The 14,931-nt window shown below is 35.8% G+C and overlaps 1 protein-coding gene and 1 pseudogene across 5 annotated transcripts in view; one reads left to right on the top strand and one right to left on the bottom strand.

The window, feature by feature from the left end:
- Nucleotides 1-14,931, top strand: part of HECTD1 (HECT domain E3 ubiquitin protein ligase 1) — a 90,016-nt gene that overhangs the window by 20,497 nt on the left and 54,588 nt on the right. For all 5 annotated transcript variants that reach the window (XM_033409913.2, XM_033409915.2, XM_033409912.2 and 2 more), the window contains exons 3-10: nucleotides 3,100-3,334; nucleotides 7,108-7,335; nucleotides 8,340-8,621; nucleotides 8,719-8,989; nucleotides 9,735-9,811; nucleotides 9,897-9,995; nucleotides 13,456-13,570; nucleotides 14,163-14,337. In XM_033409913.2, coding sequence (XP_033265804.1) covers nucleotides 3,100-3,334; nucleotides 7,108-7,335; nucleotides 8,340-8,621; nucleotides 8,719-8,989; nucleotides 9,735-9,811; nucleotides 9,897-9,995; nucleotides 13,456-13,570; nucleotides 14,163-14,337 — 1,482 coding nt within the window. The remainder of the gene's footprint in view (nucleotides 1-3,099; nucleotides 3,335-7,107; nucleotides 7,336-8,339; nucleotides 8,622-8,718; nucleotides 8,990-9,734; nucleotides 9,812-9,896; nucleotides 9,996-13,455; nucleotides 13,571-14,162; nucleotides 14,338-14,931) is intronic.
- Nucleotides 6,731-6,970, bottom strand: LOC117197576 (translation machinery-associated protein 7-like; annotated as a pseudogene).

The following is a 14,931-nucleotide window of genomic DNA, read 5'->3' as shown; positions in this document are numbered from 1 at the left end:
TTTTAGAGGGAAAATTGGTGGGATTTAACTAATGGATTGGATGTGTAATGTGAGGAAAATGGGGGGGAAAACTGAGGATGATTCTCAGGTTTCTGGGTTTCTGGATGGTTGTGATATTTACAAAGGCAGTGGTTTGGAGGTGGAGGCACATTTGTTTTGAATATGCTCATTTTACGATGCCTGTGATAATTCTAAATGGAGATAGTGATTTAGTTGGTCTGGGGTAGAGATAACATTTTGGGAGTTTTCATGGTATGTGGATGAGATTTATAGCTATGGTGTATGAACAAAGGGAATAGATGAGATGAGCTAGAGAAGAGAAGGGAGTTTAGGACTGAGGCTAGAATGGAAAACTAAGGGAGTCACTAAGCCAAGAGAAAATTGAAGAAAAGGTGTGAGATACTCATTGCAGACACTGGAAGAAATGTAGCAGAATTATTGGGCATTGTGTTTATTTAATATTGGTGATCACAGATTTATAATGAGTTTTCTTGATTATGTAAATTAGTTTTTTAGTTAATCTCTGTTGACATGGATACAGACCTGGGGAAGTTGTGGCTGTGGTTGTAGCCCAGGAGGAAGGGCAAGGAACGCGAGGGTCTTGTTCCTAGAAGATAGGCAAGTGCTTCCTGAATAGCCATGAAGCTCAAGTTGAATTTAAAGGCCCAGGTGAAGTATCTATCAACACAGGGTTTCTTTGAAAATGATTCTAGGAAATTATTACTAACCAACAAGTGAAAAGACAGTTTTAAGGTCTTATAAATGTTTATATCACAGTGACTGTCTTAAAGCAGGTTATCCAGCAGAGTATGTTAAGCAACAACACTTGTTAGTAATTTGTTTTAGTTGCAATATGAACTTTCAAGTAATATAACTATAGTTCTTTCAATTATTCTGTACTTTTCAGAATTCATTAATTACTATTGATGTGTTTTTCTCTACTTTTTTTGCTCAATTTATAGTTAATTTGTATTGTTGAGATTTTTGTAAATTGCTTTGGTTCTAAATTGAAAAATTAGTGAATATGCCTAAAATACTTCTCATGGTTTTAAAAGTAACTCAAGAGCTAGAAAAACAAAAATTTTTTCCTGTCTAATAGCCAAAAGTTACAACAGATGTTTTGTACCATACCTTTAAAAAGTTCACAAAGCAGGTTTTCATTATACCTGACATAAAATAAGCTCTTTTAAAATATGTATGCAGGATATTTTTATTTTTCTCTTAGAAATAAAATTGATTACAGTTAACAGCTGAGAACCTATGTTTAGAACTTCTTTCTTTGTGGTTTTGTTTTTTTTTTTTCATTGGCCCCTTAGCCATACTTGTTCAGGAGATTCATCACATTTTAGGGAACACAGCAGGGATCATAGTTATTCCCCAAATAAGCAGATACCACATTTCCCCATGAATTATAGATAGTTATACTGAACATTTCTCTTAGATTTTGTGTTTTGATGTCCAGTTTTTGTACTGTATAAGATAGATGGATATTTTCTTATTTTTAATATAAATCATATGGTAGATCCATTCTTGTCATTTGATGTGAGGACTGTCAACTTCAAAATTTTGTTCTTTTTTCAAAAGCTACTGTTTTCTAAGGCAAAAAACGTTATTTTTAAGAGTATGTTTTTCCTCAGTAGTATTAACACTTTTACAATCTTATCTCTTTGGTTTACTAACATATTGCCAATGTAGAGAGCAGCAAAAATGCTTTAAGATTCTGATATGCTAGTCAGTCTTCTGATCTTACCTGAGAACTATCAGACTATCTCCATAACCTAATCTTAAAGCATTTCCTCCTCAGAAAATTTATAGTGACTATGAGACCTAGGTTGCCAGTGATGGTGGCTAATAAAAACCACCTGTGTTTAATCAGTGACTGGTCAGTTACTGAATGCAAGAGGTCTTCTAAAATCTTTGATAATATTCCTGCCGCTGGACCCCTTAAGTGAACATCATTCAAGCAGATAATAAAGGTTAGAGTTACTTTGACGTTCATACATTACAGATATTTTTTAAAAGCTACTGAAGATATGTGCACACTAAAAATTGGAGGAAAAATAATTCCACCGAAACGTTGAGAGTCCAGCAAGCCCTCTGTATCCCTCCACGTATCCTCTGTATCTGTACCATTTAATATAAGGAACTTGAGCATCCACAGATTTTGGTATCCACAGGGGGCCCTGAAATCTTTCCTCCTTGAACACCGAGGGATGACTGTAGTGCCTTTTGTGTTATCTGTAGCTCATTTGAAGTTTAGTCTGTGCAGATAAGTTAAAGTATTTGATGGCATATAACTGAGATCTCTACTAAATTAAATTATGCTCTTTTATAATTTAAGTGTTGATAAAATATTGATTAAAAAATGCAAAATGTTCTTTTGATAAAACTGTCATGCAGGTTTATATAGCAGGTATTAGCTATTCATAGGAGGGAAGGGGAGCTAACGTTAATTAGTTTAATATGGTGCCAAGGTACTGAGCTAAGTGTTTAATGTATATAATTTCATTTAATCTTCATAACATCCATATAAAGTAGATATTGTTTAGATACTATCTTTACTTTACAAATCAGGACCAGAAATGCTACATAGCTGTTGTTCTATGTATTACTCTGGTCTGTTAAACCCCAAATCAGCATTTGTTCCCATACAACATGAATTGAACAATGTCCCTGGCATTCAGGAACTCTTAATGTAAATAAGGAAATAAAATGATACATTAAACAATGTGGGAACTGTTTTTATGAGGCTTTAGGAACATGTGAAAATACCACCTGACTATTTGGGGAGGTTAGGGAAGGTTTTACAGAGTTGATGTTTGAGCTTAGTATTGAATAGCAATTTTTTTTGAACATGGTTTCATGTTAATTCTGCTACTTTAAACTGTTTACAACTTTATATTCTCAGCAATGATGAAATTAGTCTGTGATTATTATTATGGAAGCAAAAGCAATATGAGAAATATTACCTAATATATATGCAGAAGCAGTATCGAGCATGATGTATCATGATATAGTTTTTATTATCTGTTACTTTGGTGACTTTTTGATGTTAAGAATTTAGTAATCCTAGGTGAAATATGATTTCTTTCACTACAGATGTCCTCCTCGCACTTTCTTACCAGCCCTCTGCAAAATTTTTCTTGACGAAAGTGCTCCAGACAATGTGCTAGAGGTGACAGCCCGTGCCATAACATATTACCTGGACGTATCTGCAGAATGCACCCGAAGGATTGTTGGGGTAGATGGAGCTATAAAAGCACTTTGCAATCGTTTGGTTGTAGTCGAACTTAACAACAGGACAAGCAGAGACTTAGCTGAACAATGTGTAAAGGTAAGTCTTAATTATTTATTGGACCATTTGAAGATCACTTAGAGAGTAAAAAATATATTTTGCAAAAAAAAAAAATCTTTCCGTGGTTGAAAACAATGGAAGTCACAGTCCTTATGTACCAAAGGAGATCCCATATGGCTTGGGAAAAGAAATCTTATCTTTGAAGGAAACTTGTAGGTCACTGATAATGCTTTTCTGTGTTGCCTCAGTGCTCTTTGGTTTCTGGTAGCCACTAACACTTTGAGATAGGTTATTTGTGTTGCCTCAGTGCTCTTTGGTTTCTGGTAGCCACTAACACTTTGAGATAGGTTATTTCTGTTCTTATCCAAAATGATTTTGTATGCATGCAGTAACAACAGGAACCATGACAACTAACACTGACCACCAATGCCAGGCATTATTCTAAACACTTTACATGTATTAACTCTCATTTAATCTTCATGGCAACTCTGTATGAGGTAGGTGCCGCTAATATCATCACTTCTGTTTTATAGGTGAAAAAAAATTTAAGCATACCAAGATTAAGTAACTTGCTTGGGATAATGCAAGTAGTTAGTGGCAGAGAGCCAAGATTCAAAGATTAGGAATTTGAAGATCAGGAAGTCTGGTTCTAGGGCCCATGAATTTAATTGTTTTGCTATACTCCTGTTAAGAGTTAGCGGTTTTGTTTTATTCCTAATGGGACTAATTATAAACTTTATGTTACTCTAAAAGCGTCAGTACTGGTGAGTAGTTTATTGGAAGTACTTGGTGAACACATTTAGATTTTATGTGATTCTCTTTTTTTTTTTGGTACGCGGGCCTCTCACTGTTGTGGCCTCTCCCGTTGCGGAGCACAGGCTCCGGACGCGCAGGCTCAGCGGCCATGGCTCACGGGCCCAGCCGCTCCGTGGCATGTGGGATCTTCCCGGACCGGGGCACGAACCCGTGTCTCCTGCATCGGCAGGTGGACTCTCAACCACTGTGCCATCAGGGAAGCCCTGATTCTCTTTTTTGATTCCTGTTTCATTCTTTTTATGATTCTTGCTTCTCGAGGTCACCAGTTTTCAAACTTCTTGTCTCAGGATCCCTTTACAAGTCTTAAATTATTGAGGACCCGCAAAGAGCCTTTGTTTATGAAGGTTCTATTTATATTTACCATATTAGATATTAAAACTGAGAATTTAAAAGTATTTATTCATTTATCATAAAATAACAAACTCATTATGTGTTAACATACATTACATTTTTAATGAAAATCACTGTGTCCTGAACGAAGAGAAAATTAGTGAGAAGAGTAACATTGTTAAGTCTCATTTGAAATCTGTGGTTTAATAGAAGACAGCTAAATCCTAATATGTGCTTCTGCATTCAGCCTGTTACTATATCACACTTCATATAACTTTTAGAAAGTACTGCCTTACGTTCCTGAGAGAATAGGAAAGAAAAAGACAATTAACTGTTATAGTGTTATTATAAAAAAAGTTATAATTTCAAGGACCCCTGAAAATGTCTTCCCCATGCTTTGAGAGTTGTTTTTGTAGGTGTTAATATCTTGACTTTCTGATTCTGTGTTTATAGATTTATTTCTGTCTATGGCCTCAGAGGAAGAGGTATTTGTTTTTCTGTTCAGAGCTTTCCCCCCTCTTATTCTCTTGATCACATCACATCACTTCATTTTTCTTCCAGGACTGGGGTTTTACTCCATTGCATTTATTCACTGACCTATATTTTCAAACTCTTTCTTGTCTGTTAACACCCTGCTCTCCCTTTCTCTGTTTCCTTTGCAGATTATTCTTATTTAATTCATTCTTCAATGGTAGTATTTCCTAAGGTCCTGTTTTTAGCTTCTTAAATCTGTATAAACTTTGCCTAGACGATCTCATCTGTGAGCATCAATACCATTCATATATAAATATATGCCCTTCATGGGCTTCCCTGGTGGCGCAGTGGTTGAGAGTCCACCTGCCGAGGCAGGGGACACGGGTTCATGCCCCGGTCCGGGAAGATCCCATGTGCCGCGAAGCGGCTGGGCCCGTGAGCCATGGCCGCTGGGCCTGCGCGTCCGGAGCCTGTGCTCTGCAACAGGAGACGCCACAACAGTGAGAGGCCCACGTACCGCAAAAAAAAAAAAAATATATATATATATATATATATATATATGCCCTTCACATCTTTATCTCTAGAACTGACCTCTCTCTTGAGTTCTAGACTCCATATTCAAAGGCCTGTTGGATATATTCAACTGGATGTTTGAATTCATTGTCTTTGATTACAGATAAACTCCTCTCTTGATAAGTGACATCAACTTGTAGCCAGTCGCTCAAGACAGAAACCTATGCTTTATCTTTTACTTCCTTTTTTCTACTCCACACGTGTAATTAATGATCAAGTGCTTTTCTGGTTTATTTCCTTCTGTTTGTCCCTGCTGTTATTGCCTTAGTTAAGCCCTCATTCTTTCATGAATATTAATGCTTGAATTTTTGCATTTGCATCTACACTCTCCCTGTACCCTGCTTCCCACAGATATTAACTGGAAATCTTATCGTATTATTTCCCGCTTAAACATTTTTCTTGCTTAAAGAATCAAGTCTAAATTTCTGGTATGCCTGTAAGACCTGTGGACCCTGTTAACTCTTTAGTTATACCTGAATGCATTAAACATCAATATAATTTAGAAATTAAAAGTGATTTTTAATGTCTTAATATTCATAGAGTAAGTGTGAGGATGATGAATAATGTAATAGCTGGCGTTTATTGAATTTTTTTTTAATGTCTAGGACCTTTATAAACTTTTGCTAAATTACTTGTAGTTCTCAGCTTGTCATGCAGGTTTCACCGCCTAAACCTATGCTGTCCAATATGGTAGCTATATGTGACTACTGAACACTTCAGATGTGGCTACCCCAAATTAAGGTGTGTTATAAGTATAAAATATACATGGGATTTTGAAGACTTATTACATAAAAATACCAATAATTTTTATATTGATTACATGTTGGAATAATGACACCTTGGATATATTGGGCTAAATAAAATATGTTAAAATTAATTTCTTCTGTTTTGCTTCACTTTTTTTTTTAACAAAAGTTTATTCTTTTCTTGTTTTTTAATATTTATTTATTTATTTTTATTTGATTGCTCCAGGTCTTAGTTTCAGCAGGCGGGCTGCTTAGTTGTGGCTCACTGGCTCCTTAGTTGTGGCATGCGAACTCTTAGTTGCAGCATGCATGTGGGATCTAGTTCCCTGACCAGGGATCGAACCCGGGCCCCCTGCATTGGGAGTGCAGAGTCTTAGCCACCGCGCCACCGGGGAACTCCTGAAAAGTTTATTCTTAAAGGTACAACAGGCTCCAAGTCAACACTTCATTCCAGCTGTAGGTAGCAGCATGTTATTATGGCAGGGAATCCAGATGGTTAAACGAGAATGGAATTAAGGATCACCGTTGCCTCAGGCACAAGGAACAGTTTTTTGCCAGATTTCTTAATTCCACCTGTGGCCAGGGGTTCCTTCCCCATGGCCTTTGCTTTTAGCTCCTTGAGTTTCTTCTGCAGCTCTTTCTGTTTCTGCTTGAATGCCTTATCTTCCTTGGCCACCTTCTTGGGCTGCTTCAGGGACTACTTCTTGCCATCTTCACAGCCAGACACAGCTTCTGCCCCCCCTTTCTCAGACCCTGCCCTTTTTAAAGTGTGGCTCCTAATCAATTTGGAGGGTGTATTGTGTTTTCTGTCATTCTCGAAAATTAAAATTGGACTTACTGTATTCTTCTGTGAATTTTGTTTTACTGTTGTAGGTGTTAGAACTGATATGCACTCGTGAGTCAGGTGCGGTCTTCGAGGCTGGTGGTTTGAATTGTGTGCTTACCTTCATTCGTGACAGTGGACACCTGGTTCATAAAGATACCTTGCACTCTGCCATGGCTGTGGTATCAAGACTCTGTGGCAAAATGGAACCTCAAGATTCTTCTTTAGAAATTTGTGTAGAATCTCTGTCTAGTTTATTAAAACATGAAGATCATCAGGTAACTACATTGCTCTTGTGTACTTTCTTTTCAAAACGTGATTTTATAGCGTCCACTAGTTATAACCACGATATCCAGTGGACTCTTGAACAGGGTGAGGGTTAGGGGTGCCGACCCTCCGCACGGTTGGAAATCTGCACATAACTTTACAGTCGGCCATCCGTATCTGGGGTTCTGCAGCTGTGGATTCAACCAGCTGTGGATCATGTAGTTCTGTAGTGTGAATTTAGTGGGGAAAAAAATCCACATGTAAGTGGGCCCATGCAGTTCAAACCTGTGTTGTTTAAGGTTCAACCTTAGTGCAATTTGAATTTTTTGCTTGATGAGCTAGAGATAATTTTCATCTTCTCTTTCTTTTATCTTAGATCTCTATGATAATCTCTTTTTGTTTTGGCAGTGATATGTTTTAAATTATAAAAGTGTTATGTGTTTATTCTTAAAATTTAAACGTTTTAGAAGTATATAATTTTTAAAGCTGCACTTATACCCAGTGTAATTTGTTGGCTCAGCACAATTTTGTTGGCTTAAAAGGGTAGTTTTCATTAAAATAAAATAACAGTATTTGAAATTTTATATGTGTAAACTTGTTATATTAGCATCTTTAGGAAATAAAACTTGACTTTTAATGCTTTTTACCATTTAGATGTTATTTTCAGTTGCTGTCCATCGATTATCTTGGCAAAGTTGTACATAATAATAGTAAATATTTGTTGAGCTTTTACTGTTCCTCTAGATTCTTTACATATATCATTTCATTTGAGCTCAGACAATGAATTATAAGTACTGTTACTATTCCCATTTTACGGATAAGGGAACTGACACCTTGAACAGTTAAGTAACATCTTTAGGTTATACAGTTATCAGAATGTGGAGCCAGTATTCAAACCTAGACAGATTGTATGCTTTGCTACAATTGCCTTTCTTAATAGTCTCAGTATTGAAATAAACAGTACTGGTCCTTTTTAAGTAAATTTTATCCATATGTATATTCTTTACATCATTAGGTTTCAGATGGAGCTCTGCGATGTTTTGCATCACTAGCTGACCGATTTACCCGTCGTGGTGTTGACCCAGCTCCATTAGCCAAGCACGGATTAACTGAGGAGCTATTGTCTAGAATGGCTGCTGCTGGTGGTACTGTATCAGGGCCATCGTCAGCTTGCAAACCAGGTCGCAGCACCACAGGAGCGCCTTCCACAGCTGCAGATTCCAAATTGAGTAACCAGGTGTCTACAATTGTAAGTCTGCTCTCAACACTTTGCAGAGGCTCTCCAGTAGTAACGCACGTAAGAGTGTTTTTGAATCTTACTTAATCTTTCAGAAGAAGTATTTTGGTGTAGTGCAAGTATGCTAAAACTTTTTTTTCTCCCATTCTCTTTTTAGGATCTCCTGAGGTCAGAACTTCCAGATTCAATTGAAAGTGCATTGCAGGGTGATGAAAGATGTGTGCTTGATACCATGCGTTTGGTTGACCTTCTCTTGGTGCTATTATTTGAAGGACGAAAGGCTTTGCCAAAGTCTAGTGCTGGATCCACAGGCAGAATCCCAGGACTACGGAGATTGGATAGTTCTGGGGAACGCTCACATCGGCAGCTTATAGACTGTATTCGAAGTAAAGATACCGATGCACTCATAGATGCAATTGACACAGGAGGTTGGAAAATATTTTTTAAAATATAAAAAGAAAACTGTGAGATAAGGAATTATATAGGCAACTTCTAGTTTCTAGATTTTTAATTTTTTTTTTTTAATTTTTAGCAGTTGTGCCAGAAAATAGAATGGCCAACGTATTCTATATCCTCTCCTCTCCCCATGTATATAAATTATCAGCCTGGTGCATGGTAAGATCTGAGTAAATGCTTGTTGAATAAGTAAATGAAATTAACCTGTGTATTGCCAGGAGTTCATACCAATTCTAAGGTTAAGTGGAGATTGAATTTAGGGCTGTTGTTTTCTCAAGATTAATGGAAACTGACACAAGTGAATTATCATTATATATAGTCAATTTTTTTTACACTGCTTCATGAGGTGATCAGCAAATATAAGTTGGTGAAAAATGCTTCTGTGTCATCAGACTTTTGTTTTCTTTTGATTATCGATGTGGTTTAGTTTCTTTTCCTCAGTTACGGTGTGAGGAAACTAATACTCTTGAGTTTTATTGTGTTTGTTTTTTTGTTTCTTATTTTATGTTTATTTTAAATAAAAATTTTAGAATACTTTTTCTTAGCAGAATTTACATTTGCTGATTATTTACTACTTTATAGTCGACCTGAATGTTTAAAATTGGCTGTGTATTTAGTGATTATTAATAACAATCTTTAAATGGTTCCCACTTTAGAAAAGTTCATTATTATTTGTTGACTTTTAAAAAGATTTATTTTTTTCCTTCAAATTTCCAGCCTTTGAAGTAAATTTTATGGATGATGTGGGTCAGACTCTATTAAACTGGGCCTCTGCTTTTGGAACTCAGGAAATGGTAAGCTAATAAATAAAAGCTAATGTTTTAAATCAAAGATAGCAATATTAATAAGGCAACTTGATGATGCTCCATCATTTTACAGGTAGAATTTCTTTGTGAAAGAGGTGCTGATGTTAATAGAGGTCAGAGGTCATCATCATTACATTATGCTGCATGTTTTGGAAGACCTCAAGTAGCAAAGGTAAAATCCAGGTTTTTAAGTTATTAATTTAATATTTAACATTTACATGGTTCTGAAATTAGAATGAAATGAAAACTTTTATTCTGATAAGCCATGCTTTCATGCTATCTCCATTTGCTCCATTTCCCTATCCCCACTACAGGTAAGCGTTTTTGATTGGGTTTTTTTGTTTATCTTTTCATTGTTTCTTAATACAGATGCAAACAAGAATAAATGTGTATGCTTATTTTCTCCTTATACAAAATGTAACATATACACTGATTTATACTTTGCTTTTTTTCATCTAATAATACACATTTTTCATTTAATAATACACATTGAGACTTCTCCCTATTAGTATATAGAGAGTTTTTGTACATCTGTATACTTAGCATGTGTGAATGTACTGCAGATTTATTCAGCCAGTCATCTATTGCTGAAAACTTGTTTTTTTCCTGATTTCTTACTCTTGGTAATGAATAACTTTATACATGTTTCTCTTATTTCTGTTTATCAATATAGCAGATATTTTATTTGCCGAAGAACATGATATCTTTGACTCTTAGATTAGCAAAGGACTTTGGAGAGTTCTTTTTTTTTTTCCTATTTCCGTTTTGTTATGTTTGTTCCTTTGTTTTGTCTTTTAGATTCTTCATATAAATGAAATCATACAGTATTTGTCTTTCTCTGTTCGACTTATTTCATTTAGCATAATACCCTCTAGGTCCATGCGTGTTGTCGCAAATGGCAAGATTTCATTCTCTTTTATGGCTGAGTAATATTTCATTGTGTATATATATATACCACATGTTCTTTATCCATTCCTCTATCATTGGGCATTTAGGTTGCTTTTATATCTTGGCTGTTGTAAATAATGCTGCAATGAACATAGGAGTACACATATCTTTTCCAATTAGTGTTTTCATTTTCTTTGGATAAATATCCAGGAGTGGAATTGCTGGGTCATATGGTAGTTCTTTTTTTTTTAATATTTATTTATTTGGCTGCATTGGGTCTTAGTTGCGGCATGTAGGGTCTTTCACCACGGGGTGCAGATTCTTTCTAGTTGTGGAGTGTGGGCTCCATAACGCATGAGCTCTGTACTTGCAGCATGTGGGCTCAGTAGTTGCGGTACACGGGCTTAGTTGTCCTGCGGCATGTGGGATCTTAGTTCCCCAACCAGGGATCAAACCCACGTCCCCTGCATTGGAAGGCAGATTCGTAACCACTGGACCACCAGGGAAGTCCCTGGTAGTTCTATTTTTAATTTTTTGAGGAATCTCCATACGTCGTTACTGTAGAGTTTTTTTTGTACAGTTAGGAGAAATTGAGGTCCAGAAAGGTCAAATGATAAGGGTTGAACCAAATGTATGATCTAGGTCTCAAGAATCTTCATATTGTGAAGGAATTTTTCATATTTGCTAAGAAGTCAGGCACACCTGGATTCAAGTCTCAACTCATTAACAAAAAAGGCTGTCTGGCCTTGGACCAGTTTCTTAAGTTTGACTTACAGTTTTATTAATAAAATGTATATACACTCCTAGTATTTTATTTATTTATTGTTGACTGCGCTGCACAGCATTTGGTATCTTAGTTTCCACAGGGGACGAACCTGTGCCCCCTGCAGTGGAAGCACAGAGTCTAAACCATTGGACTACCAGGAAAGTCCCTGCTAGCATGCTTATTGTGATAATTAGGAAAAAATACATGTAAAGCACTTAGTATAGTAGCTGGCACATTGTATGTAGATGCTTAAATGGTAGCTGCTACTATTGTCACAGTATTGCTAGTATTGTCTTTACACACTGTAAGAAGATTTTTGTTAACAACTTAGCTTTCTAGGTGGTCTCTTCAAGCTCGGATTCTGTCAGTTTGAATTGGTTAATTTTTAGAGAATGATGTTCCTAAGGGTGGTAAAAATTTTTATTAAGGCAATTTTTTTTCCAAACCCTTACTGTTTTGCAGTTTTGGGTAGCTGAGTGGGAGAAGGAGCCAAATGAATTGTATCTGACCTTAACCCATCTTGATTATACATCAGCCTGCAATGAGCTATAGCTGCCATTACTAATAATGATATAATAGTGCTCACCAAGCACTTATTTTGTGCCAGCCAGGGTCTTAAGCATTTAACATGTTTTATCATTCTTCACAGGTTCTCCTGTTTTTTAATTGATTCTAAGATATTACCCACCCCCCCATACACATTTTAACTAGGAAAGTCTTATAATTGCTATTGGCCAGATAGAAATTGCAGCATAGTTATTATTACCTGTCAATTCAATACAAATTGTGAAATGGATTTTAGTAACTTGAGTGAAAAATCCTTTCTGATAGAAGAGCACGCTCAGTAATGCTGTGTCACTAAACTCTTTATGGCACAGATGACAGCATTGTGTGTAGAAACACAAATATTGGTGACTTCGGATCAAAAAGAAATTATGAACAATTGTGCTCAGAATGTGAAGTTACAGAAATATCTTACTATATTTCATTTATTTTTTAAATTTATGTTTGTCCAAGTAATACATGAAAAAAAATCTAAGTTTATAAAAGTTCTTTCAATAAGTTAAAAAAATCCAAGCAATAGGAAAGCATTGTTGCAAAATTAATTGGCATTGTTTTTTCTTTCTTAGTAGTACTTAATTATAATCTCTGTCAGATTATATCAGATTATAAGTATCTGTGGCATCCTAGATTTGATGAAATACTGAGTTATTCTGATTCAAACTCCAGCAGTTTGGAATTTTTAGCCAGTACTGCATACTTTTCTGATGAATGTATGTACTCACTTATTTGTCAGATATATTGTGTTATAATGAAATTCAAAAAGCTGCAGCTCTGAGGCTGATAGGAGAAATGTGAGAATGTGTTCTCTGTTCAAAAGAGCTTACAGTCTGCTGGGGAGAGAGTCCAGTGTCCATTAAAAATTGGTGAACTTCCCTGGCAGTCCAGTGGTTAAGATTCCAGGCTTCCATTGCAGGGAGCACAGGTTTGATCCCTGGTTGAGGAACTAAGATCCCACGTGCCACACAGTGTGGCCAAAAAAAAAAAAAGGTGAACAGTGCGAATTAGTATTTAAGACCTAAATTTGGTAGTTCATTCTAGAAGAATCAATTTAACTTGGTAATTGGCAGTATACATGAAATGATGAAGATGATTACCACACCACAAACTGAATATTAGTACCTCTGTTAAAGTAAGGAAATTGACTGGAGCAGTTGACAGGTTCAAATGTGAACGTACTTAATTTGAGATGTTAATAAATAACCAAGTGACATTAATCTATAATTTTTTCAAGATATAAATAAACCACTTTTAAGGTGTTGTATGCAAAGGCAGAGATTTGAATTGGTACCTGCTTGATTAATTCTGTAAGTCTGCAGTCTGAAGTATGTCAGTGCAATCTAAAGGTTGCAGAATTGGATATTGAAGAAATAAGGTGTTAATTATTATATCCACATTAAATGCTTTTCTTTTCTAGACTCTCTTACGGCATGGTGCAAATCCCGATCTGAGAGATGAAGATGGGAAAACTCCATTAGATAAAGCTCGGGAAAGGGGCCATAGTGAAGTAGTAGCTATTCTTCAGTCTCCAGGTGAGTGGTAATATCTTTCCTTTTAAGCCATCTGCTATTACTTTTCAGCTTCACTTCCATAGAAGTAGCTTTCTGTAGACATGTTAACATTATATAAAGAAATCATTTCTGTGAAGTCAAATAATTACATACACACACACACATACACACACACAAACTTATATTTGATAAACATTTAACAGTGTACTATTCTGTGTTCTTTGAGACTGTGGCTGCATGATTCCAAAAAGGCCAAATCACAAGTTTAAGGGGGTGTGAATGTCATAAAGAATAGTTGGTTATTGCATAGACAAAGTAGTTTGACCAAATTTTTAAGTTTTCACAGAGTAGATGAATGCAGAGTCTCTGTGAAATATTTTATGGAATCAAGTGAAGTATCCAAAATTATCTCCTTAAGTTGTGATTCAACTTCTTGGAGGTACTAATGTTCTTTAGTAGTTTTACAAATGCCTTTGATAGATACAACATCCTAATTTGTGTGACTGTTGTTAATTAGGGTAATTATAGTTGATTTTATAGTACATTTCAATGTTTTTTCATTGAAAGAAAAATTTTCCAGCAAAGTATTTTATTGAACAATATTTGTCTGTAGGTGATTGGATGTGTCCAGTTAATAAAGGAGATGATAAGAAAAAGAAAGATACAAACAAAGATGAAGAAGAATGTAATGAGCCGAAAGGAGATCCAGAAATGGCACCCATATACTTGAAAAGGTTACTGCCAGTATTTGCACAAACATTTCAGCAGACTATGCTGCCTTCTATAAGGTAGTTATCCGTACTATTTGTATTTACTAGTTAAAATATGCTAATTATATACCTTTATTTATCTCACTTTTCCAGAAGGATGTGTGAGGTTTATTTTAATATTGAAAAGGTATGGTAAGAATAAAAATTAGATTGGAGAGATAAATCTTTCCTTCTGATGATCTGACTTAAGAGAAGTTTAGAAAATTAAGAAAACTAGACTAACAGTTTTTGTAGCTCTCTGAATATCAATTCTAGAGAAATTTTTATAAGTACAACAAACATTTATTGAGCTTTATGGAGGCCTTTTTGATAGAGTCAGTGTAAACTGTCCACTGGAGGAGTTCCCAAAGAATTAAGACTTGGCCCTGTTTATGTGCCCTTGCAAGCTGGTGAGGAAGAAATGAGTAACAATACAGAGTGGCAAGTAGCAGATTAGACATATATTCCCTAGGGATATAGATGGTTTAACAACTAATTGGCTGGGCAAATTGGAGATTTTATGCAGAAATGAGATTTAAAGTGGGGTTTAAAGGATACTTGGAAGTTTTCTAGGCAGATGAATTTAGAAGGATCATTGTGCAACAGTGTGTGCAAAGGCATGGAGGTATGAGT

Source organism: Orcinus orca, chromosome 2, assembly GCF_937001465.1.
Source record: "Orcinus orca chromosome 2, mOrcOrc1.1, whole genome shotgun sequence".
NCBI lineage: Eukaryota > Metazoa > Chordata > Mammalia > Artiodactyla > Delphinidae > Orcinus > Orcinus orca.
Note: the sequence above shows the minus strand (reverse complement) of the source record. Positions and strands in the feature narration are given on the sequence as shown.